This window comes from Megalobrama amblycephala, linkage group LG1 (assembly GCF_018812025.1).
Source record: "Megalobrama amblycephala isolate DHTTF-2021 linkage group LG1, ASM1881202v1, whole genome shotgun sequence".
In the NCBI taxonomy this organism is placed as follows: domain Eukaryota; kingdom Metazoa; phylum Chordata; class Actinopteri; order Cypriniformes; family Xenocyprididae; genus Megalobrama; species Megalobrama amblycephala.
The window spans coordinates 21,616,246-21,643,619 of NC_063044.1; the positions used below are offsets into that span (position 1 = coordinate 21,616,246).

Sequence of the window (27,374 nt, forward strand, 5' to 3'; positions counted from 1 at the left end):
TAACAGTTTCTAGGCCACTGGACTAGCCATGTTATACATGTAAACACAATCACAGTTCTTAAAAAATAGAACATTCTTAACACCAAACTTGCCTGTTTAACTTCAGACAAATGCAACTTTGCCATAAATGTTGGCTACAAAAACATTGATTAGAAAAAAAAAGTCCTCTTTTTACTTTAAATTATATATTCTACTCGTGTACTCCAGAGGTAATGCAAATGAGGTAGCATATTTCTGGGAAATGTAAACACAACACAGTGGTAGTCATTTCTGCTTTAAGTATATTCTTCAGAACACTAAACAGAACATTAATTTCTTCCAGAACAATTCAAAAAGCAAAAACTGCAAAAAGGCCTAACGAACAAAGCCTTTCCTAGATTGCAAAAACAACCCCCCCCCAAAAAAACTACATCTTGTAGTAGTATGTACTATTAATGTCATGTATAATGGATGAAGGGCTAGGATGTTCTTCTTGGGTGGATGGAGATTCTGATTGCCGGTGGTGATGTGGATCATTCATTGGCAGCAGGGCAGTTGGCTGAAACAGGTGGGGCAAGGACCAAGCACTAGGGATTGATGTTGGTGGGGGTGTCGTGGTCCAGGCTGGCATTGTTGAGGAATGAGGTGGAGGCTGACCAGGATTCAGTGCACTTGCTAGAGTGCCCATTAGTTGCAGAAACATCTGGTTAGTGGCCTGTTGCTGTGCCTGCATCACCTGGAATCTTCTCTCCTCAGCCTCCTGTTGTGCCTTCAATATTCTCTCAAAACAGGCAGCTTCTTGAGCCACCTGGCTCTGTTCAGCTCTATGCAGTTCTGTCAGCATCGTTTTGTTGTCCATCATATATGCCTGGATGTCAACATCAGCTTTGCAAGACTTTATCTTTCTTTTTCGAGCTTTGGCTCCAGGAATGGGCAGTCTTTCTCCTATGATGCCTTCTTCATTGGCACTGCTCTCTGTACTTGGATCATCAGACACTCCTGCATCAGCAACGGTGTTTGTGACATCTACATCAGAGGATATGTTGCTTGAATCTCCCACTGTTTAGTGAAAAAAACAGTATCTTTGTTACTTATGACATTTTAATGCAGATTTAAATATAAAAATATATTTAAATGCATATTGCAATGTAAGCAATGCAGTGTGTGTGAAACAAAGAATGTCCCATAAATATACACACACATATATATATATATATATATATATATATATATATATATATATATATATATATATATATATACACACGATATGACGGCAAGTTATGTCACTCCACATTAACCAGAAGCAGTTATATATATATATATATATATATATATATATATATACTGCTTCTGGTTAATGTGAAGTAACATAACTTGCCGTCATATTAGGCATGGCAAAGAATAATCTACGCCTAAAGTTACACCATAATTTCTTAAGTAAGTGCTTTGTATTGGCAAGTGCAAAAACGAAATAAACTCACCGTCAACATCGGTATTAGATGCGGTAGCTTGGTCAACAGTGCTAGCATCAATAGCATCACTGGAAGCGGACGATGTTGAACTTTCATGGGACTCAACAACATCCACCGGATCGACGTCAGGGTTTTGTCCCAAGTATATTATCGAGGTCATCATACCAGGGGAACTTGTCTTTCTCCTTACCCGAGCTGCCCGTTTTATTAAGTGCATCCCGCACTTGGATGTACTGCTGGCGGAGCTTCTTTACCTTAACCCGGCACTGTTCCACAGATCTATCAAACCCCCTTTCCCTGAGTTGTTTGCTAAACAATGAGAAGATCGCGCTGTTCTTATGAGTTTTCGAAAGTTGGGACCTAATATGGTCATCAGTCCAAATTTCTATGAGGCTCCGCACCTCCTCACAACTCCAAGTTTGTCCGCAAGCTGCCATGCTAAAGTGCAAACTGTCAACAAACACTTCCTCATCCCATAATGCATAGCGCAGCTGACTACGGCAGCTGGTTTAGTCCAAAAATGATCAGTACTTTTTGCAGTTGGGTCTGTTCGAGGTTGGATCACGTTCTCACCACAAACAAACCGCTCCAGAGTTCGTTTGAAAGCGTACCGAGACCACCTCTTCAAGCAGGTCTCGGTACGCTTATTTGGTCCGCTTTTGGTGCGCACCCGAGTGCGATTGCTGCTTTCACACCTGCCCAAACGAACCGCACCAAAGGGGGAAACGAACTCTAGTACGATTCAACCGAACTAAATGAGGCAGGTATGAAAGCACCCTAAATCTTAAAAAACACCGTAGATTGACAGTAAACCTTTAGAACGTTCTGATGATAAAACTTATCTTCATTAATATTTTAGATCGTATCTTAGATAGATATATAGCTCCTTTGCTGCTAACATGGTCACGTCGAGCTAGGCAGGCGTGGTTTCAGCAACCAGTCATATCAGCTCAAACCACCTCCCCGCCTCTTTGCCCATTTTCAGTTATCCGGGAGTGACGTGCGGTGACGCGCAGCTAAGATGGCCGCGGCCTCATTTAGGCGTCAAAACTGCTGTTCAGAACTCTATGGGTGACGTCACGGACGCTACGTCCATATTTTTTTACAGTCTATGTGCACAACGCACCTACACATAACTGTTCAGCATATGACTACAATCGCATGTTTCAAACAGAGATAGTGACAAAGAGGAAAAATTGCAGCTTTAAATGTCTGTCATATTTTACAATTACAATATAACTGATATTGTAGTAAAAAAAAGAAAGAAAGAAAACATTCACCGCTTTTTACATCTCTTATTCACCTAAAACATTATAGTTGTCTCAGATAACTACCACCTAAACACTTCAGGTCGAAATTTACATCTATAAAAACTATTTAAAAAAAATGACACATTGTATCAAATAGGGCTGGGCGATAAAACGATATGTATCGCGATAGACACGTGATCGATATCATTTAAAAATGTGTTTGATAAAACGTTCAATATTTTTTATTCTTCTGAGGTTCTTATCCAGTATGCAAGATGAAATCCTTGCTGGTGTAGTTATGTTTACCGACTTTGATGAGGCCTGCTCTTTGCCTGTCCACTCAGTTGTCATCAGCGGGAAAACCTCTCTCTATGATTGCGCTGGTTGGTTATTTTCACAGCTAGAATATGATTAGATTTTAAATAGATTTTTAAATACTCACAGTTTTTATTATATTTCCTACTGTGGTATTGTAATTTCAGGGATGAAAAAAAATTATAGACATAAATGAAATGCGGGACAAAGCTCCTAATTTCAGGACTGTCCCGCAAAATCTGGGACGGGTGGTCACCCTACTTTAGACTTATGTTTACATTTTAATTATTTGAGTTTACCATGGTTGTTGACATTTCTGTCTCAATAACTGAGGGGATTATGATCAGAGGAAGGTTAAATTTAAAATAAAAATGTTTAAATGTAATATATTTTTCTCCTGGTCCTTATTTTAAATGGGCCATAAAAATATCAATAATTATCGATATCCACCGATATAAAACACTGATATCGTGATACAGTTTTCAGCCATATCGCCCAGCCCTAGTTTGTTGTAATTGTTAAATAATGGTACGTGGCTCCTTTAAGAAACGAGTTCCGGTTGCTTTCCTTCTGAAGGAAGGCTTACCGCCGAACTGACAGTTCGCGGTAAGCGCGGCTGGGGAAAGGTGAGTCATGCTTAAGCTCCGTCTAAAAAGCTTAAAATGAATTATTAAATGACAAGAAACTATTTATTTTTGTGTTAAAATGAAGTCTAATCTTATTGAAAGGTTATGGAACATGAAGTATGTATGTGTTTTGAGATTGTTTGTTAAAGTTCCGTGGCTAAAATTATGGCAGGTCAATGCCAAAACTGAAGGCCACGGATTTACTTTTTTCATAAATTTTCCTTTTTATTCTCTCAGGCAGGGCTGGGCAAAAATACATCAAAATGTATTTTAAAATAAAATACCAAATACCTTAATTTTAAATGTATTAAAATAAACTACAAAATACAGCAGCCACACCATGTATCAAAATAAACTACTGTATTTTTGTATTTTAAAAATACTAAAAAAATACTTTTACAAAGGAGCATGAAATTTCTTCACGAACCTTCCATCAACTAGCTTATTTGATCGACACCTTCACCATTACACTGACTCAGTTGATTAAGTACACAATTGATAGCACCAGGGCTGCGTTCAGCCCCGACAAAACGTTGCAAAACGTTTTTTAAATGGAAACGGAGGTGCGTTGAACACCCTGTTCTGATGACGCAAGAGTTGCAACTATGGCAGCTGAGAAGGCCATTCTTTGTGTTCTTTTTGAATAATTTTCGGAGCCTGATGAAGTCGGTATAAATACGTGTTTAATACTACAAAATACACTCGATGTTACAGTCACTGCCCTTGCCGTCCAGAATAAAAGAGAACATCCCAATCGAGTCCAATCCCAAACTTGCACTTCATGATGAAAAGACAAACATTTCAGGTGAAGGATAATCCACTTCTTACCTCCCTGACTGTGTTGATCTATATTATTTTTATTGTTTGTATTAATTAGGCTTATCAATATTGCTGATCACTGTTGTTGTGCTATATATATGATATTGTAATATTTACCAACTATTCTCCTCTGATTTTAGAAAAGTTTATTAAAGTGTCACATCACAATACAATAGCAAAATATATAAGTATAGTATTTTTATGTTACATTAATACCCATTGTGCAAGCTGTCTCTTTAATACCGCGCGGTTTATATACATCTTTCCACTGATTGGGCTGACATTTCTGACGCACCCACCAAACAAGAGAAAACGTATCTCAATCCCGTTGCACACCGTTGCAGACCATTTCCAAGAAACATGTCGTTCAACCCGGAAAACGTAGCAAAACGTTGCGCACCGGTTTGAGCTTGAACGCGCCCCAGCTTTTCTCTGCCCGAGTCATGTGCAACCAGTTAAAGGCACAATATGTAATATTTTAGATTAAAATATCCAGTAACCACTTGAACAGTGTTATATATTTTGTAGACTTGTGTACTTACATTATCCCAAATGTTTCCAATAATGTTTAAAATCCAGAAAAAAAGGCAATTTTACTGAGGACACGGACTGTGTCTGTGTGTCACCTATCAATGACATCTTATCTGCGTTACCCTCGATTTCCATTTTTAATTTGATGAAACCATGGAAACATCAAAGACACTTTAATATATAATATGTTTTATTAGACAGGGGAGAAACTGTTTGAATACATTCGTCAACAGAAAACTAATCATGTTATATATTTCAACACATTAAGTCTTATTGTTTAAATCTTGTTTTCTAGATTTACTTCGGGTACCATGTTTTACCATGCCTGATATTGATCTAGCTTACTGCAGTGTGCAACAAGTGTCTCATAGCAGCTGCCGAGTGAATGCACGAAGTAGCACTATAACAACTTTCAACACTCAAATGTATCTAATATGAAACAGCACTGCTTTACCCCACGTGCACATGACCGGAAGAAGCGGAACCAGCGACTGCGGCATAATAAAAGATCAACTGCTGTCGCTCTCGCAGCATTCGGCCATGCTTCGCTTCATACTACAGTAACGTTTATAATCTCATCCATGAACATTATTTCTGCCCGAGTACCGTCCCGATTCTTTTCCACTGGCTGTAGACGTGAAGACAATACATCCCATGATTCCGTGAAATCAAGGCATCATCGAGCTACGCCTTTGTTCTGAATGAGCGACCTCTAGTGGCGAAAATTTACATATTGTGGCTAACAGATCAAATATTCACATATCCCTGTGATCTCCCAGATGAAATTTAGTTTTCAAGTAACCAACAGTTTAATGTTTGCGAATGACCCATAATTGTATCCTAATTTAGTTATTTGGTATATGGTAACTGATGCAAAAACTTGGGAAAATGAGATCCAGGCAGTAGATAAAGTTGATGAAAAATTATTTATTCATTACAATTTAATTTAGCCTCACACACAAACTTTAATCAATAATGAAAATACTTAATAAAACCAAAAGGGAAAATAACCATCATAAAGGATTAGTCAATAGTTAATAATAAATTTAGAGTATTGTAAAATCCAGAGTATTGTATCTAATAGATGAAAATCAAAAAGAATTAAAACATTAAGACATTCACAGATAAGAGAGGAGAAGCAGAAGCCCAGGAGAGCAAAGGAGAGGAAAAGCCCTATTATCAATAACTCAGTCCATATTATACCATAAGCATACAGGGAGATTCCCAACCCACTCAAACTGATGTTTTTGTTAAAATGAAAAAGGTTAATTTCACCCATTACGTCATCCAGTGTCAAAAATAGTTGTTTTAACCCTTAGGGAATTTTGCAAATGTCAGCAGACATATTTTGATCAGATTCAAATGAGCAATAATTCTGAAAAACATAACTTCTGCAGTACTTGGTAGGCGTCCAATGTCTAACCACAAACGTGTCAGCGTGACCTGTCACACTGGAACACTTGAAGAACAATTGAACATAACAAGCTTACTCTTAAATATAAAATAAGAATAACCATAAGGGTACAATAACAAGTAAATACTTGAAAATATAAGAATTAATATATATAAAGTTTGAGTACATAAATATAGGAAATCAAAAGTGAAACTGATAAATCATACGCCATAAACGATTAACATAAATATTAATAAAAATGCATGAATATGAATATTGACCATTTCGGATCCACCAGTAATGAAGGGCCTACTTTGCATCAGCAACACTGACTCAATGACAAACAAGTCATTCATAAGAAGACAACTAATGGCTCCTGTATTCATGGCAACTAGTTTCTAACCAATTAATCATTTGATTGTTAATCCTAAATATAGGGGGCTGCTGCTCAGTACAATAGTTTTCAAGAACATTATGTAAATTGGTAAATTATTTAGCCTAGGCTACCAAAACGAACACCAAAACTTAACATGAACTACTAAAATTCTTGCAATTTATGCAAAAAATTGATCGAAAGCTGTCAGCCTGCACGTTTCTTGACCACTTTCTTCCATTTGGATCAATTTTCTGTTCTGATCGCAAGTCTCTGCAAACTATTGAGTAGCACCAATCAGAGGCCTCAATTTTATGATGTCATCATGTAGATTTCTTACAAAGTATTTTACAGTATTTTAAAAATACAAAAATACAAAACACTAAAGTATTTTGATACAAAATATGAATCTATTTATCAACCCAATCAAATACAAATTACAAAATACTATTTACGTATTTGAAATACATGTATCATAAATACTGCCCATCCCTGCTCTCAGGTATGTTTTCTATATATGTTTCTGTTAATATTGTTGTTTTGAATTCATATAAAATATTTTATATGAGAAAAATGTTAAATATTGTTGATCTGATGATATGCAGTTCATCTGAAAATTGTAATATAAAGTACAGTTCGTGGTAAGTGCGGCTGGGGAAAGGTCAATGACAAAACTGAAGGCCACGGATTGACAGATTGAAGGCCATTGATTGGAAAAAGTGGTCTGAGGAACTTCTGTTGTCCGGTCTCCTTAATGATCATCGAAACGCAGAGCGACTGTGCTGACCGGTCACAGCAGTCTATCAGTAAGGCTATTGGTTTGAGGTTGAAATAATAATACATTTCTCGCTTATTTGACCTAATTATCAATGTACATGCCAACAAAGTAGCTAAAAATTTGAAAATTTGTTCATAGCTGAAAAGTCCCAAAACACCAAAGTTTTTGGATGTCTTTCTGTTAAGTCTCCTGACACAGCATGGACACAAGTACACTTATCCTATATTTTTTCCCAATGTATATCTAAATTGTGCAGCTATCAAAACAATACACAATTATAATTACAATAACGTACATATACATAATGAACATACCTTTTAACCACTGAATTTGGCACCGTCAACTCTTCCTCCCCAGATTGGCCAGATAATGTCACCGATGCAGTAACTGTGGGTTCATACATCTGTAAAAACTGTAATATCTTGCAGCGTAAACATCGATGAAATTCACGTCAAACACCTCTTGCCAAGCCTGGCATCTAGAACATTGGCATGACACCACAACCGCAACAGAGGTGATATTGCCTTCAGTTATTTTTACTTCACCTTCATCAATGTTAAACTTAATCTGCTTTTTCAAGCCAGGCAAGGGGGTCGCCAATTCAGTCTCACTATGGCGCGTTGTCGTCACATAGAGTTTCCCACCAAACATTCTAGTACTTAGATTTGACAACTTGTAAGTTTGCCCAAAAACAAGCCTCACAATTAATTTGTCCCAAAGTTGAAGTTTAATATTCCCACTTCAATCTTCAATGTAACACGCCTGGGTCTCCATTGACGACCCTCTGCATTCGACAGTATCCGTAAGATGACTTAAATGGACAACGTGGCCCACAACAGCACGTAGCTACCTATTTAAAGATTGAAGAAAAAAAAAATACAAAACCCATTAAAAAACCTCTCTGAATCAATTCAAAAAATCAGTTTAATCAATTTATCTACAAAACATATTTTCTTGGGTTCGCATGACTCAACAATAGGTTATAATTCAACTCACATATTTTACAACGTTATCACATATCTTGATATCAACATCCACAAACAAAATAAATGTACATATAGATTGAAACAAGTATAAATATCACTGTGCACACTGTAACTAGTTTTTTTCTTCAAATAATTACTTTAACATACCACTATATGCATCTACAATGTACATCTTACAACATTAAATTTGTCTGTAAATTTCACTGTAATTGATGTCTCAGCTCCTGGGCCACAGATGGTAAAACCCCAGTGTCCATGGTCGATGGCTGGTCAGTTGATACATAATGGGCCACACTGGATGGCTGGTCCCCCTGTTCATTGGCCATGGTCAGTGGTCTGCAAATGTGCTGCTGTTTTTCAGCCATGCTGGATTTATGGAGCCCTGTTGCTCTAGCCACAGTAGATGGTTGTTGATCATGTCTTCGGATTGTCCTGGTTGACTGTCTTTCTGCACTTATAATTGGAAATGTTTTTCCAAGTCTGTCTGACGTATTATTGTTTTGCCACAGTAACAACAATGGTAATGTGCACCTTTGTGACACGAGGTGGCATTTATATATTTTGAAACCTTAAAATAAGTTATTAAAAAGATTTGTCAATGCATAGTTAAAGGTGATCTAAATTATGTCATGCATTTTTAGGCCAAAACATTTTTTGTCACATACAGCAAACATCTCCTCACTATCTGCTAGCTGCATGTACCCTGAACACACTGTAAAAAAACACGGTCTCTGTAGTCGCCACAAGCTCCAAAAACGGCAACAAAAACTACCTGGTGCAGTCTGGACCACGAAACATAATAAACATGCTCCAGCCAATAACCGACAAGAATGATTTTAAATGCGTGTTCATGACTGTTTCAGGAAGCACGGAGGGGAGGAGGAGGAGGAGTAGTGAGGGTCTAGCTTGCCTCTGTTTTGTTTGACAACACTTCGAACGTCAACAGGAAGTTACTCCAAACAGGATCGCTTAGAGCACCTTTAATGTAGCATGTAATAAAAATGATTTGGTCTACTTACAGCCATGTACCACTCAGGATAAATGCGACTGAAGATGACCTGTTGCCTGGAAGCACTCCTCAAATTTTATTTTGCCCTTTGGACAAAGTGGGCAGTGAAACTTTGTGCACTTGAGGCACTGGTATGCCTCAAGTGTGAAGCACATTTTTCACTGATATCAGATGCAGTTGTTAAAGTTTCTTCAGAACTTACATTTACATGAATTATGTTGATTAGCTCCTGTAAAGCCTCTGGGATGTTGACATGATTTAATGCAGTAATTGCCAAATCCAGTTCTTGCTGAGCAGTATCCAGGAGGTAATCCAAATCTAAAGTTTCAATCCGAATAATCAAGCTAAACTTTGTCAGCATATGCTGTAAAATGTCTTCTTGCACTTGTTCCTACAGGTAAAAAAAACAGCTCCTTTAGGATATTTAAGCCAAGCATCATTTTTTTTCTCTTTCTCTCTCTTCCTCTCCAGTTAATTTGTTTATGTATATCATGATACCATGTATAGTTATAAAGTTTTTAATCAATAAAACTTTATCAAGTTTTTAAACAATAAATGTGTCAAATAAAGCCAGAACTCCCAGACAGCAGGTGACTCCGCGCCGGATCCGTGTCCAAACCGGCAAATCCGCGTTACAGTCACCTCTGTTTCACAGCTCTAATACGGATCCAGCCCGGACCAGTGTTTCAATGGGCGGGAACAACAGTCGCAAAGCAGATTCGGGCCGTATCCGTGGAAACGAGCGCGCGATTTTTCTTTCTGGATTTTTTGAAGAGGCAGCCAGTCACTCGCTTTCCTTCTACTATCACTACAAGACTTCTCAAAGGTAAGCCACACAGTGTTATAATGAATTAATTTCTTGATTATGTTGTGTACTCATTAACTTAAAAGGTTTTATTGCTCTTTAGATCGGTATTGAAAAGTATTAGCTAATTTTACGTTATCAGAGGGCATGCTACGACGGTCCAGAACTGTAAAATTATATGTAATCAACGAATTTGACTGCTTATATTAATTATTATTAACTATTTTATATTATTTTTTGCTTTTAAAATTTGCAGCGTGGTAACTTATAGTGATAAGTTATCGTTAACGCAAGCTTGCTAAGGCCTCCCAGGCCCACATTTTAAAAACGATTAACGTTATAGTATAAACGTTTGGAAACATTTCGATTTTTTAAAATGTTTTTGAAAGAAGTCTCTGCTCACCAAGGCTACAGTTATTTAATCAAAAATGCAGTTAAACAATTTTGCGAAATATATCAAAATAAAAGAACAGTTTTCTGTGTCACGATCCTTAAGAAATCATTCTAATATGATTTGGTGCTCAAGAAACATTTCTGATTATTATCAGTTTTAAAAACAGCTGTGCTGCTTCATATATTTGTGAAAGTGGTGATAATTTTTTCAGGATTCTGTGATGAATAAAAAGTTCAATGAAGAGCATTTATTTACATTCATTAAATGCATTAAAGCACTTATTAAATATAAATCTTGTGTAACATGATAAATGTCTTCACTGTTATACTGTCATATAATCTGAAATATTTCTTAAGCAGCAAATCATCATATTAGAATGATTTTGAAAGATAATGTGACACTGAGGAGTAATGTTGCTTAAAATTCAGCTATCAGCTTCGTCATTTCCTGCTAATCACTCCCACTTCTTTAAATGCCTTTGAATTAGGATTAAATGATTAGTATAAAATCAAATAATGTCTGTCTCTAAATTATAGTAAGTTCAGCCTCCGGTCTTTTGATCTCACATATTATATTACCATATAGCTTCACTGTGAAACTAGAGGGCTTACTTAAAAGTGGTAGTACATTTCATGGATTTCTGATTTTTTTACTCTTTGCAACTCTTTTTACTTTTTACAGGGGACATAGTGTTTTTTTGTCTCCTTACTACACATTTTAAAGGCAATACCAGTTGAATTACTTTGCTGACTGTCAACAAAATATCAAGAACTATAAGGATTTTTTGTCATAATTAATCTTTTTTAGAAACAATGAAAAGGAGGGAACCACCTTTAACAAGCTCTGGAGTCAGACGGAGGGCTCGCACTTCCCTCGAAAAACGACTGCATGACATTGCAGAAGACTGTCTATTAGAATCAGAACCAACTCAAGCTCACAAAGTTGACACAGATTCTGACACAGATTCCATAACAAATGACACACACAGCAACAATGACTCAAGAGCCCCTCAGATAGAGGACCATTTTGATTCTGTTTGCACAGATGATATTGGAGAAGTGACAGAAAGACGACATGTTTCAGAGCCCGACTCTGAATCAGAATCTGAGCTTGCAGATGAGCCAGTCAGCCTTGTTGAAAGTTTAGCCAGTTGGTCTGTACAGTTTGGCATTTCTTTAGTAGCCCTCACAGCCCTCCTTAGTTTGTTGAGATTGTACCACCCAGAGCTGCCCAAGGATGCTCGAACCATTCTTAACACGAAAACTGAATACAAAATCCAACAAAAATGTGGTGGTTTGTATCATTATAGAGGTATCCTGACAGCTATGCATAACACCCTAAAACAGCTAATTGAAAATATTGCAGATGGCTTTACCTTTCGATTGCAGATAAATATTGATGGCTTGCCATTATTTAAGAGCTCTAATTTACAGTTATGGCCCATTTTAGGGCTTTTTTTGAGTGTCCCAATGAAAGAACCTGTTGTTCTTGGGCTTTTTAGTGGTACAAAAAAACCAAATGCCCCTGATGAATATTTGAGAGACTTTACCCATGAGTTAAAGCAGCTGCAGGAAGGATTCTATTTTAGTGGAAAAAAGATTTTCATTGAACTGGATTCTGTTGTATGTGATACCCCTGCGAGAGCTTTTGTAAAAAACATAAAAGCTCACAATGGATATCATGGATGTGATAAGTGTTGCCAGCCAGGTGTTTATATCAACAACAGAATGACATACCCCAGAAATGATTTTGTGTTACGGACTGATTCTTCATTTTCAGACAGAGTTGACGAGGAGCATCATCATGATGGACCACATGGATTTTCTGGTCTAGATGTGGGCATGGTGACTAGATTTCCTTTAGATTACATGCACCTTGCATGTTTAGGTGTCACACGGAGATTGTTAAATGTTTGGCTCAGGGGCCCTTTGAAATTTCGCTTGTCCTCCAGTCTTGTTGATCAGATTTCTCAAACTCTAATTCAGATGCGTGCATACATACCAGTTGAGTTTGCAAGGAAGCCGAGGTCTCTGAGAGAGCTAGACCGTTGGAAAGCTACTGAACTCAGACAGTTTCTGTTGTATACTGGCCCTGTTGCTCTGGCACCATATTTAGATTGTGATTTATATAATAACTTTATGTTATTGTATACTGGAATTTGCATCCTTATCAGTCCTCAGCTGTGTTCTTCGTTTAACAATTATGCAAACACATTACTCACAACATTTGTAAGTCATGTTGGGGAGCTTTATGGAAAAGATGCCTTAGTGTATAATGTGCATGGATTGGTCCACCTGTCAGCTGATGCCCAACTACATGGTTCTTTAGACTCTATCTCAGCTTTTCCATATGAAAATTACCTCCGTAAACTGAAGAGGTTTGTGAGAAAGCCAGAATTTCCTCTTGCACAGATAATAAGAAGGTTATCAGAGGTTGAAGAAATCAGGACTGTTGAGTTGCCCTATAAAGCTTTAAGAATGCAGCATTATGTTGGACCTGTTCCTGACGGCCTTCAAGCTACCGCACAGTACAGGCAGCTGCAGACTGAGCAGTGGTCAATGAAAGTTTCCACAGGTGATAATATTTTTGCTATAGACAAAGACATATGTGCTATCTATAACATCGTTCAGTCTGTGGAGGGCATGTAGTGTTTAAAGTTTTTACACAGATGGAAAATTTCTACAACTACCCAGTGAGCTCGGATTTTCTTAGAGTATTTATAGTGTCTCAACCTACAGGACCGTTTAGGGTAGCCAAAGCATCACAGATCTCTCACAAGTGTGTTCTCCTTCCTTACCAAGACAGATTTGTTGTCATGCCCTTCTTGCACAACCAAAGTTATAGTGCACAGATCAATTAGTTCCAGGATATAGGTGAGGTTGTTGTATAAGGTGAGGGTTTAGGTGCAGAGTGGTGGGAGACAAAACAATTTATGCTGACTAAAGACTGACTTAACACTTACAAGAATTGATGAAGAGCTGCTATACTCCACAAAGGTTTCTGGATTTTGACAATGTAAGTATGAACAATAAATAATAATAAAACTTCTGACAAAACTAGTTTCTGCAGCCCATTAGAGACATTTCCATTAATAAGTAAAAAATTGCTGCTGTTGAAGTCTAAGGTGCTGTAGTTAGGTCATTATAGCAAATTCAAACATTATAGGATGATGATGCAGGAACCAAACACAAAGTTGAAGGGTCCCGCATCATCCTCTCGGGGTTAAGCTTTTCACAGGTAAGCCCACTACAGGTCTGTGTCTGGTGTCAAATTAGGGCTAGCCAATATCATGTACAGTAAATGTAGAGCTGGACGATATTGCCAAAAATATTATCACAAATATTTTCACAAATTAGTTTTATGATGTAATATTAATGTGTATAAACTTCAACAGTTGAATCACTGAAAACACAGTGAGCGTCACGTGTGTGAGTTTGTGTATCAGACAAAACCGCGCCATTCATTCACACAGAGACGCGCAGAAATCACTTATTAATGACATGCACTGACTGGCTGTTGTCACGTTTATTTCTGCTGTGTGATAGGTTGTTAAGATTAATCCATATCAAGTAAAAATGTACAGAGCTTATCATCATTATCAATGTAATTTTTTTTAGCAATCTCCATATTATATCTTTTATCACCCACCTCTAACTAAAAGCAATATCATAATCATCTGCAGTTCACACATAATTGAATCAACAGTATATGAAGTGCTGTAGGAAGTCTGGATGTGAGAAAATGTTGGTGTTATTTTTTTTGCCAATTCTCTGTTTACCTTAGTAGCTTTCTAACCATGAAATTAATTTATTAACAGTAACACTGGATAACATATGTTGTTTTGTTCCTTGTGCATGTACAATGTTGAATCTTTTTGATCAAAGAATGCAAATATATTGAATGAAGGAAAATGTCAAAAAACAATATTGTCACAATATTGTTTCAATATTGTGTGTCTTTCTTGTGGATCATCTTTTCAAATATGTAACAATTTATGCAAAAATTTCTTTCTCAGATGTTTTTACTTGTCGAATTTATGGAAACAAAGACTATCAACATTATATCTGAGTCATGGTTTGAGGATGGTGTCACTTGGTGGCCAAACTATAGAAGTGATGAACGTGTAAACCGAGCTATCCAAAAAAATGAAGAGCCAGGAGCAGACTGGAAAAAGTATGATGTTCGAGTCCTCTTAAGAACTGGTAAGGGTCTGCTTTAGAAACAAATTTCAAGTGTAAGGAAATACATCAACTCTGCAAACAAACTTAACATATAGTTCAAAAGTTCTAATTACTAATTTATGTAACTAAAATATACATTAATTTACATTATTTAACAGACAGTACCTAATAGTAGGTTTGGAACACCAGTCAAACATTTTGTCACAATATTTGCCAATAGTATTTGTCATATGGTGATAGTAGTGTAGCACTGTAAAACTCCTCTATGACAGACTATCATAAAATTCTATACAGTAGTACAGTAATAACTCACATAGTTGGATAATACTGCAAAATGGATTTGATAGTGTACTTTGTGTAAAGTGATGCATTTTTGACAGTCATCATTTCTTGCATGTGTGTAATTTGTTTATTTTATTTTTTGTGTGTGTGCGCGTGTGTGTGTGTGTGTGTGTGTGTGAATTCTGATCAGGTGATTACCTTAAAGCAAGAGAGAAGCTGAGGGCCTCACTGACCTGTAATACCTCTGAGTTACAAACAGATGATGAGGAAGAAGTCATTAGGAAGAGAAAAATTAAGCCACGGTTTCATATTCTGAGACTGACATTTGCTCTAATTATCAAAGCAAGCAATGGATTATTTGTAGAGTGAATATTGTGTCTTACAGTACTACAGAGGTCAAGTGAAACAACAATTCCTAGTACAGGCTCAGTAGTGTAGGCTAATTGAATATTTAGTGTTCCTGGATGTGTATAAGCAGTTCTTACTCTTAAATCAATTTGTTGATGTTTTTAACCATGCCCAAAATACACTGGTAGGTTGTAATTTGTTTTGTTTGTTAGGCAAATCTTTGGCGATACGGACTCTGAAAGTGAGCCAGAGGAGGGTACAAAGGTACAAAAGAGATACCACAATCTCTCCATTTGTCCGGCACCACCTGTTCCTCCACCTACTCCTGATGTAGCATCTAATGATGCTTGCCAGACTTCTACTAGACCACTGCCAGACCTGAGGCAGGCTGAATCTTCTACTTCCACTGGTATATTCCTATATTTCCTTTGAATCATTTTGTAAGCAATGTTTTTGTTTTTTCCAGCTGTTTAGTTGTAACATTAATATAACATTTATAAAGTCAAGTTTCTTCTGTGGGACTAATACAGTTGATGTAACTTCATGTGCTGAGTTTCAGCTGGACATACTTGAAGGATTTTTTAATGGTAATCATTAAATCACATGTTGTTCACTTAGCTGCATTCCGAAACTTTTGGCCCTTTATTGCTTAAAATAAATAGACCTGCATGCATTTTGCAGAAGTACATTGTAGCTGGAGCTACTTCTCTATGTTTATGTCTATGACAAGTCACGCAGGTACTGTGATACTACTCCGCAGCTGTTCCTACCAGACTGGTCTAAAATAGTCAGAATATAAACCCTTAATGTAGGTGTACCAGAATGATTCAGGGTGATCGCAGCGGTCATTAACCGGCTGTCTGTGAACATGTCAAACTAGAGATCAGAGACTACAGATTTTAGCCTAGGATTATAGGAATATTTTAGGATTTGCAAAATTTGTCTCAGACGACCAAATCGTGGCCAAAATCGCACAGTGTGAACCACCCTTGAGACAAAAACACAGTTTTAAAAAATGGATTCATGTTGTACATTCTCATTATATAATTTTTGTAAATTTAGAACACAATAGTTACGGACAGTAGCTTTAAACAATCTAATTATTGTCATTTTCATATTTCACAGCAGCACCACCTGTCCTGTTTAGTTCATCAGGCGTGCCTTCGAGTCCTCAGATCCATGCTGAAGATGGTTACTGCACAGGTAAAACTTTTTTTTTGCTTGCAAGCTTTGCTCATCAAAGTGATCACTCAAAAACAATCATCTTGCCTCTCCCTGCCTGGTGTCAGTGCCTCCAGTTGCTACGCCTACCATTCCATCAAGTTCTGTGGGCCACATCTCTGCGATGTCGCATTCCTTTAGGCCCACATTTAGATTGGGGAGGACGGGAACTGGACCTATCCCTTGCTCTGGTAAAATCTTTTCAATTTAATATGTTCTGTGACTATACAATTTTTAAAATTATATACATTAAAGAAATTTTTGTATTTTTCATATTTAAAATTTAAATTCTTTCTTAACTCTTTGTAGCTGCTCAGCTGCACATTCTAACTTTGTTAGAAAATGTGAAGGAACAGCAAATGCAGCTTGCTGCTGCTGTCAACAATCTGGCATTGCGTCTGGGGACAGACACTCCTGTAGCTGAAATGCCACAGAATTTCAATGTCCCCCTGGCCACAATGACTGAAGTTGAGGAGTTGGAGGAGTGGCTACAAGACCCAAGAAATGCACGGGCTAAACAAAAGATGGTATTTTGTTTTCTTTTTCATGATTTCAGTACACATTTACTGTCTATATAGTATTCACTGCTCTCATTTATATTTCGAGATAATTAATCAAAAACAGAAAAAAAAGAATAATGCAATTGTATTAGGGATGCACCAATATTTACTGATATTTGTCACTTGCTCTCTTATTTGAAATTTTGTCATCAAAATAGTTGTTAGAAATAGTATTTTGATCATGTTTTTAATAGTGCTGTAGTACTCGAGTCCGGACTTGGACTCGAGTCCGGACTCGAGACGTTTTTCTGTTGTCTCAGACTCTGTGATATTTGCACTCGGACTTGTCTCGGACTTGGTCATTGGTCTCGCCACAAGTCCTAGTTGGTCTCGACCAAGTCCAGCTTTTCAGTCTCACTTCTTACCGATTCCGAGCCGATCTTTTTTGTTACCAGCAGCACAGGCAGTAACGTCCGCATTCTCGCTCTCTTCTCTCACGGTGAAGTGACACACACTCGCACCGCCGCCGCCTCCTCTGCAGGTACTGCAGGGTTTAAAAATGTTTTTCGAGACATAAGGGCATTAATTTAGTAGATAAAGTGACGGTCTCTGTAAAAACCGCTTTTATTTCAGCGTCGCGTCATTTTTGTTATTTAGTTTTTTGGGGGCCCTAAGCAAATCTTTTTCTTGCTATAGCCGAGCTGCTGATGGTTGTAAATTGAGCAAAAATTGGCAGATACATATCAGTGGCCGAAACATTGGTGCATCTCTGAATTGTATATCATGTATTTTTGTATTCAGATATCTGCTCTGGGTGCCGTTGGAGGACAAAACGCAAAACAGATAACTTGGAACATACTTCATAGGATTTTTTCCGATCCAGTAGCAAAACACATCAACTGGAAAGGAGTCAATGGAAAGAAGAGTTTCAAAGAAATGCTCACAAGAACTTTGCTGATCAGTAAGTATGATATAATAAGAAGTTGAGTTTTAAAGTGTTGTTAACCATCTCCACAACTTAAATGATATATATTGCTAAGATATTAATGTTTTTAATTACTTTTTTACTTTTGTAATTTAATCCCATCAAACAGAAAACTACTTTTGTGATGAAAATTTGCTGTTAATTTACTCACTCCCAGGACATTCAAGATGTGGGTGTCTTTTCTTTTGTAGAACAGTAAAGATTTTTAGCTGAAACAGTGGTCCTTGGTGATTCATATAATGGATTTCAATGGGTGCCATGACATGACAGTCAAAAACAAACAAACAAACAAGTAAAGGCAAAACAAACATATATCCTGAAGATGCATTGAGGTCTTATGAAGCGAAATGATCGGTCTGTGCAAGAAACTGAACATTATTTACAGCATTATTGCCTATAATCCACAGAATCGGTATTGTTCATCAAAGTGGTATTTTGTGCTTATACTGGATGGAGCAACAACAAAACTAAACAAATAAGATTACATTCACTTGCGTAATTGCAATTGGGTAGATTGACTTCTCACACTTCTTCACAGAATGATCATTTCACTTCATAAGACAATGAATCGTCAGGAGCTGTAGGTATATTTGTTTTGCCTGTATATGTTATGTTTTGTTTGTTTTTTGTTTTTTATCTCAAAGGCCACATCCATAAAACTGAAAAGTCGCATCACTTTTGACATGACAAGAGACTAAATGAGTTCATCCATCAAAACTTCTTTAACCAACAGTAGCATGTAAACGCGCTAGCCAGAGTCTTTAATCCTTTGCGATGTCACGTGCATGACACGGCATTTGAATTTTGAAAAGAAACGCAAAACTGATGGGAGCTGCTCCAGTGGAGAACAGTGACTGGATCTAACACCAAAAGATGACACACAGCTCATATCTCTGTCGCTGTAAGTTACTGAAAGCTATATATTTTACTTCATAACTTGTTTAATATGGATATTTTTTTACACAAATGCATTGCTTTGCGTCAGAAGGCCTGTATTAACCCTCTGAAGCCGTGTGGAGTATGTTTATGATGGATGGATGTGGATGGATACACTTTCTTCAACTCATACTCATTTGGTAATGCATACTGCCATTATAAAGCTTGTATGTGTCAGGATTAGAGGTCGACCGATTGATCGGCCGGCCGATATATGGGGCAGATTTTTTGGGCAATTTTTAATTAATCAGCATCGCGCAGAAAAACGGATTTAGTGCACTGCTGTTTTAAAGCTCTCAAGGCACTCACACATTCCTTGTTGTACACGTGGATCGTCCTGCACGCAGATGGGGTTTGTGAGCCTTTAACCAGCTGTAGTTTAGGCTACAGGTAGGCGTGGGTACCAAAACCTGGTAACGAGCCCAGCGGCTAAATTATTATACAAGTCTGCGTTGTATAGATAAACTCTGATGTTATCAATTCTGTTTCTGTATGTTTCTGGAGAATTACTCTCCCTCTAAATCTGCATGTGAGAGGAAGCAACTTGCGCTCTGCAGCCGCGCCTTGTTGACACACAGCTTAAACTAACAATGGCAGGGGAAACAGAGAGTTTTGAAAGAATAATTACATTGTAGCCTACTAGAATTGATGCTGACCATGTTTATCATAAGTGCAACAAGTCATTTACAAGTGAAAGTAGAAACGTGCAATTCAAACACAGCCTCCACAATGTCATCGCTCATGGCCGGTGCACTCCTTGCAGGTATGAGCAGCAGGCTGTGTAAAATGGGTGAACTCTTATTTTTTTCTTAGATACTCTTATCACTTAGATTATGGCTATTTGATTTACAGTATAGAAACAAGTTTTGAGAAGGCGCTTAAAAAGTTGAGCCATATAATATTATTATTATTATTATGTATTAGGCTACTACTAAGTTAATTTGACAGTCTAGATTTTTGATGACCTGTTTTGTGTATTTAATATTTAACGTCTAAATTATTTTTAGTGCACTGATTGAAGAGGCTTGTGTTGTTCAATAAATGTTTAATTTAAGCAATTTTCGGTATAACTTCTTATTACTTAACTGTTAGAATTTATGAGATGAAGAGGGAACAAAAGAAAATCGGCCCAAAAAAATCAGCATCATATATCGGCCATCAACTGCCCTGATTTTTAAATATTGACATCGGATAGAGAAAAAAACATAACGGTTGACCTCTAGTCAGGATATTTATTAATATTTCTACAATTATCTTTGTCAGAAATAAAAGTCATATACACTTAGGATGGCTTGAGGGTTAGTAAAGCTTGGGCTAATTTTCATTTGAAAGTGAACTAATCCTTTAAGGACTCAAATACAGGACTGACAACCATATTCTGCTGCTGTGTACAGTGATGGCACCATTGACTTGTATTATATGAGGACCACAGTTTCAGCTAAACATCATCTTTACTGTTCTACTGAAGATACCAACATCTTGAATGGCCTGAGAGTTTTTAACAGAATATTTTCATTATGCCTTATAGTTTAATTTTTACATTTACATTTATTCATTTGGCAGATGCTTTTATCCAAAGCGACTTACAAGTGAGGAATACAACAAGCGAGTCATGACGAGGAAAATAGACACAAGAAGTGCTCACAATACAAGTTTTACAAAGTGCTCAGAGTGTCATAAGCTACAATAGAGAGGGATAAAAGGAAGTGAATTCTGCATTCCGGATGAAGGCAGGAAGATCGTTCCACCAGCAAGGAACAGTGAACGAGAATGTCCTGGAGAGTGATTTTGTGCCTCTCTGTGATGGTATCACGAGCCTTTGCTCCTTTAAGTGTAGGAGTGTAGACTCCTAAGATTGAGTGGAAGTAGGAGGGTCCTGAGCCTGTGGTAGATCTGTAAGCAAGCGTCAACGCCTTGAATTTGATGCGAGCAGCAAGTGGTAGCCAGTGTAGAGAGATGAAGAGAGGCGTGACGTGGGCTCTTTTGGGCTCGTTGAAGACGAGACGTGCTGCAGCGTTCTGAATCATTTGTAGAGGCTTGATTGTGCATGATGGCAGTCCAGCCAGAAGAGCATTGCAGTAATCAAGCCTAGAAATGACCAGGGCCTGGACTAGAAGTTGTGTTGCATGTTCTGTTAGAAAGGGCTTGATTTTCCTGATATTGTAAAGTGCAAATCTGCATGACCGAGCTGTCTTCGCAATGTGGTCTTTGAAGGTCAGTTGTTTATCAAGGATTACTCCAAGATTTCTGGCCGAATTTTATTATTCGATATCGAGTAATTGAGCATGTACAAACCCGATTCCAAAAAAGTTGGGACACTGTACAAATTGTGAATAAAAACAGAATGCAATGATGTGGAAGTTTCAAATTTCAATATTTTATTCAGAATACAACATAGATGACATATCAAATGTTCAAACTGATAAAATGTATCATTTTAAGGGAAAAATAAGTTGATTTTAAATTTCATGGCATCATCTCAAAAAAGGCAAGGCCATGTGTAGTAAACTCAAGTTCGTAGTGTGGGAAGGAAGGGGTCTGGGACGGCGAACAACTGTTGACTGAGACTTTATTGAATATTAAACGGTTCAACAGAAAGTCCGTGCAACGCACGACAACGAAAATAAACAATCCACAAAGGGCTTCACTCCAGGTTCGGCATACGTTATCCACAAGGGCTTCACTCCACGTTGGGTTTACACCATCAAAGGTTTCACTTCCCGAACCTCGACTCGACTCAGTCAACAGTTCCCCTCTCTCTCACACACTCCTGCTTCTCACGGCGTTTTATCCTGTCTCCGCGCCAATCACTGGAATGAGAAACAGGTGTTCGTGATTTGCATTCAACCCACTCACTTACCACGCGTCTCCCGCTATTCTCCCCGGTTGCAGACCTCGCTGAACCACGCCCCCCTCGCCACACCATGTTAACCACTGTGTGGCATCCCCTCTTCTTTTTATAACAGTCTGCAAACGTCTGGGGACTGAGGAGACAAGTTGCTCAAGTTTAGGAATAGGAATGTTGTCCCATTCTTGTCTAATACAGGCTTCTAGTTGCTCAACTGTCTTAGGTCTTCTTTGTCGCATCTTCCTCTTTATGATGCGCCAAATGTTTTCTATGGGTGAAAGATCTGGACTGCAGGCTGGCCATTTCAGTACCCGGATCCTTCTTCTACGCAGCCATGATGTTGTAATTGATGCAGTATGTGGTCTGGCATTGTCATGCTGGAAAATGCAAGGTCTTCCCTGAAAGAGATGACGTCTGGATGGGAGCATATGTTGTTCTAGAACTTGGATATACCTTTCAGCATTGATGGTGCCTTTCCAGATGTGTAAGCTGCCCATGCAACCCCATACCATCAGAGATGCAGGCTTCTGAACTGAGCGCTGATAACAACTTGGGTTGTCCTTGTCCTCTTTAGTCCAGATGACATGGCGTCCCAGTTTTCCAAAAAGAATTTCAAATTTTGATTCGTCTGACCACAGAACAGTTTTCCACTTTGCCACAGTCCATTTTAAATGAGCCTTGGCCCAGAGAAAACGCCTGCGCTTCTGGATCATGTTTAGATATGGCTTCTTTTTTGACCTATAGAGTTTTAGCCGGCAACGGCGAACGGCACGGTGGATTGTGTTCACCGACAATGTTTTCTGGAAGTATTCCTGAGCCCATGTTGTGATTTCCATTACAGTAGCATTCCTGTATGTGATGCAGTGCCGTCTAAGGGCCCGAAGATCACGGGCATCCAGTATGGTTTTCCGGCCTTGACCCTTACGCAGAGATTGTTCCAGATTCTCTGAATCTTTGGATGTAGATGATGATAACTTCAAACTCTTTGCATTTTTTCTCTGAGAAACTCCTTTCTGATATTGCTCCACTATTTTTCGCCGCAGCATTGGGGGAATTGGTGATCCTCTGCCCATCTTGACTTCTGAGAGACACTGCCACTCTGAGAGGCTCTTTTTATACCCAGTCATGTTGCCAGTTGACCTAATAAGTTGCAAATTGGTCCTCTAGCTGTTCCTTATATGTACATTTAACTTTTCCGGCCTCTTATTGTTACCTGACCCAACTTTTTTGGAATGTGTAGCTCTCATGAAATCCAAAATGAGCCAATATTTGGCATGACATTTCAAAATGTCTCACTTTCAACATTTGATATGTTATCTATATTCTATTGTGAATAAAATATAAGTTCATGAGATTTGTAAATTATTGCATTCCTTTTTTATTCACAATTTGTACAGTGTCCCAACTTTTTTGGAATCGGGTTTGTACCTAGCTGGATACTGAAATCATGATTTAGAGTCGGATTGGCAGGGAAGACGAGAAGCTCAGTTTTAGCCAGGTTGAGCTGTAGATGATGTTTTTTCATCCATGCCGAGATGTCCGCCAGACAGCTTGAGATTCGTGCAGCTACTGTGGGATCATCTGGTTGGAATGAAAGGAAGAGTTGTGTGTCATCAGCATAACAGTGGTAGGAGAAACCATGTGCCTGAATGATGGGACCAAGTGATGTAGTGTAAATGGAGAAGAGGAGGGGTCCAAGAACTGAACCCTGAGGAACACCCGTGGTCAGTTGATGAGCTTTGGATACCTCCCCTTTCCAGGCAACCCTGAAAGACCTTCCTGTGAGATTGGATTCAAACCAGAGAAGTGGAGTACCTGTGATGCCCAGTGATGAGAGGGTGGACAGAAGGATCTGATGATTCACAGTGTCAAAGGCAGCAGATAGATCGAGCAGAATGAGAACTGATGATTTGGAATCAACCTTTGCAATCCGCAAGGATTCAGTGACCGATAGCAGTCTCGGTTGAGTGACCACTCTTAAAACCAGATTGATTGACGTCCAATAGATTGCTCCGTGAGAGGAAAGATGACACCTGGTTGAAAACAACTCGTTCAAGTGTTTTTGCTATGAATGGTAGGAGAGAAACGGGTCTGTTAGCTATTTTAAAATTAATGTTTAATGCATTGATATACCTGTTTTTCCCTTAACTGATTTACATTACAGAAGAACTATCAATCAGAAGCTTATTAGTCTGGAAAAGTTGGAGAGGTTTATTGCACTTTTTTTTTTTTCTCAACAGGAGCTGTAAGGAGCAACCAGTCCTCTACTTCAGCAGCAGACATGGAAATAAATTCTTACGCCATCCGCTGGTTTAATCTTGCCTCTGACCGTGCTGGCGGACGGAAAGAACGTGCTAGAGCCAAAGAGGCATTAAGTGAGGTACACTTCGGATAGAAATAGCATATTGGCAGTTTTTGTTTTTAGCTATTACTGTTTTTCATCAGCATAACATTACAATGTCCAATAGTGGCTAAACTCACTGAATTTAATATGGTAAAATTACCAGACAACAACAAAATATCAGATCAAATTATACCTCGGTTGACCCTGGCATGCACTAGCACTAGGGCTGACACAATTTTCAAAATTCAATTTGATTTGATTCTGTTTCTGTTCACAAGCTTGCGTTTCGATTCCGATTTTGATTCAATATTGATCATTTTGGATATCAGATATAGCAAATGTTCTCAAGGAAAAAAACCCTCAAATAAGGCTGTAAACTATACATGTATAGTTTACAGCATTAGTTAAGTTTTTGTTCCTCAAGAAAATTTTTTTCACATTACGTTAAGTTACGCCTGTGTCAACCCGCACCTGATGAGTATCAGCTTTGCTTATTTGCAAATCAACGCTAATTTGCGCTGCTCTTGTTAGATTGCGTTGGTCATTATGTAAATGATTTGACTGCGTCTGTGTTCTTTCATTTGCACGTCAGCAGTATATATCGCAAATCTTTCCACGCCCAACGGTGCATTTGTGGAATTGTTTTCTCACGCTAATTGGTCCCATTTAGTAAATCTGGCCATAAGTCCGAAATACACAGTGACTCTTATTTTGAAATGTCTGTTCTGTACTACTGCAGTTGCAGGCTGCTTATTCAAGTTTAGATGAGGGAGATCTAAAACATATTTCCATATAAACATCGGAAACAATGTCATAATTCATCAACACTAGTTCATAAGCAATTACTTAGCATAAATGTGCGCTATTCACTTATTGTGAACAGCTCTGAAACAGTCTGAAGAGCTGTTACATGAGCCTGTAGAACGCGCAACAGCGCCACATTTTTTAGATCATCCCGATACAATTCAAATGTGTGCATCTACCACACCGGATGTCATTCAGTTCTTACTGGATCTCTTCCCAAATTGTCCCTCCCAAACATGTTCATTTAGTTTTTATTCTTTGATGAAAATTACAGTAGATTTTGATCATAGCTTTTGTCATTCAAAAATCATTTTTTTAGTTATCGTCTCGTCTGCATCAGTGAAAAAATGTAATTGATGAAAATTGACAAATTATTTCTAATTAATCAATTTTATAATACATTTAAAGAATGCTTTCCCCATCCACTATATAAAATGCACAAAACCACTGTATGCGCAATCAAAGAGGTACGCACACTGATGTAAACAAACCCAAAGTGCATGAGAAGCACATGGCGGAACGAGTGAAGGAGACGTGCTGAATGAAAGTGCACTTTCACTCTCTGACAGCAGAGGGTGCTGATGGAACAAGAAATGCACCGGTTACCCCGGAAACTCCATAAGCAAAGCAGCTGTGCTAATACAGTAGTTAAAATGCTTCCAACAGCCATTCAATTTTTTTTGTATTCGCAATGTTGTACATCACAGCACCAAATACTTAATACTTAAAGAAACTTAGATATTCCAACTTAAACATTTTATATTTTAATATGGACTACAATATGCCCTATAATGATTGAAAATGTTCTGATTGTTATTGTTCAGTAAAACTTAGTGTCATAAGGCTTCATTAGTTAGCATGTTAATTCATTATTACCAAATTGGCAATGAAAAATGCTTTTATTTTATAGCATTTATTAGCATTTAAAATAACATTTATTTATCTTAATGTTAATTTTAGTTAATGTTTAATAACATTACTAAAAACAAAAGTTGTAATTATTATTTAAATGGACCTAAAACTAACAATGATCAGTTGAATTTTTTTTAACTAACATTAAAACAAAATAATAATACCTTCTTTAACAAATGTAGCTATTGCTCTTAATCTTAGTTAATGCATCAACTAACGATAAATAATGAGATCTTATTGTAAAGTGCTACCTGTTGTTCTTTATAATTCTTTTGCACTTTAATCTGTTTGAAACATTTTACTTTAGAATTTTTGTGTATTGTGTTAATGTATTTAAATGTTCAGTTATTTTTGTTATTAGAAAGAGTTGTTAAACCTGTTATAGTATGACAACACTTTTTTGCAACTTATTTCAATATTGTGATTCTACTGTATACCACGATAAAAGCTTAAGCAATTATTGCAACATGAAAATTTGATACCGTCACATGCCTAGTGTCAACATGATGGATGACATCAAAGTACTGTGAGAGCGACTGAAAAGCATAAGTCGTATTCTCTCCAAACGCTCTCGCTGTAATTTCATGTGTCACACCGATAGGTCTGCGCATTTCTGATGCATCTCAAATGCTATGTTGCTTTCTGTGGCATATTTTTAGTGCTAGGTTTTGTAAAATAGCCCAAATATAGACAATATAACTACACTAATCCATTTACAGTCAATCAATTGGAATAATGGAACTCAACAAAACTAACGGCTTTCTTCTTGTTCTTTTGTTTTCAGATGTCTCATGGTAATTAAACAGCAAGAAGTTGTGTTTCCAGTTCATTCACTTTTTTTTTTTTTTTTTTTTTTTTTTTTTTTAATTGTTCTTTGCAGCTTTTCACTGCCTCTTTTCTGGACATTTTCTCGTCGTTTTCCCAAGAATTGTCACTACACAACTTGTGTATTCTTGTAATGTGTTGTTATGTATTCTTTCATATATACTTTAATTAAAGATTGTTTAACTATTTGTGTAGCTTTGTGAATAGAGACTTTAATGAACTTTGAGTTGAGTTCAAAACTGATCAAAACTGAATACATTTACTTTGTCCAATTGTATTTGGAGTGTATGTTTATAGGGAAGTAGTTGCTGACTTAGTGTTTACACTAGATTATCAGGTGGTATTTTACTGTAAAGAAAAGTTTTCAGTACAGTAAGTGTCTGTACATTTAAATCAGTACTTCAACTTTTTGTTGTCTGACTTTAATGTTGAAACTTCAGAGAAAAAAATATCAG

At 37.5% G+C, this 27,374-nt stretch overlaps 3 protein-coding genes across 8 annotated transcripts in view; 1 reads left to right on the forward strand and 2 right to left on the reverse strand.

Moving 5' to 3' along the window:
- The window catches only part of LOC125244061 (stonustoxin subunit alpha-like), a 1,172,099-nt gene that overhangs the window by 777,041 nt on the left and 367,684 nt on the right, over nucleotides 1-27,374 (reverse strand). The gene's annotated exons all lie outside the window — the stretch shown is intronic.
- On the reverse strand, nucleotides 397-1,924 carry LOC125244869. The gene is made up of 2 exons (XM_048155231.1): nucleotides 1,464-1,924; nucleotides 397-1,038 (listed from the first exon to the last, which is right to left on the reverse strand). Exons 1-2 carry the CDS (start codon nucleotides 1,669-1,671, stop codon nucleotides 407-409), a joined length of 840 nt encoding a protein of 279 aa, XP_048011188.1. The 5' UTR covers nucleotides 1,672-1,924; the 3' UTR covers nucleotides 397-406.
- On the forward strand, nucleotides 9,416-27,103 carry LOC125244209. Of its 5 annotated transcripts, XM_048154266.1 has the most exons (11): nucleotides 9,416-10,360; nucleotides 11,541-13,748; nucleotides 14,749-14,935; nucleotides 15,387-15,498; nucleotides 15,757-15,953; nucleotides 16,670-16,747; nucleotides 16,834-16,956; nucleotides 17,075-17,292; nucleotides 18,067-18,226; nucleotides 24,275-24,414; nucleotides 26,879-27,103. In XM_048154266.1, the coding sequence occupies exons 2-11, from the start codon at nucleotides 13,704-13,706 to the stop codon at nucleotides 26,894-26,896; spliced, it is 1,278 nt and encodes a 425-aa protein (XP_048010223.1). In that variant the 5' UTR covers nucleotides 9,416-10,360; nucleotides 11,541-13,703; the 3' UTR covers nucleotides 26,897-27,103. The 5 variants fall into 5 exon arrangements, 3 of the variants coding, with proteins under 3 accessions (XP_048010223.1, XP_048010231.1, XP_048010239.1); XM_048154274.1 differs by lacking the exon at nucleotides 11,541-13,748; XM_048154282.1 differs by lacking the exons at nucleotides 24,275-24,414; nucleotides 26,879-27,103 and adding an exon at nucleotides 20,750-21,134.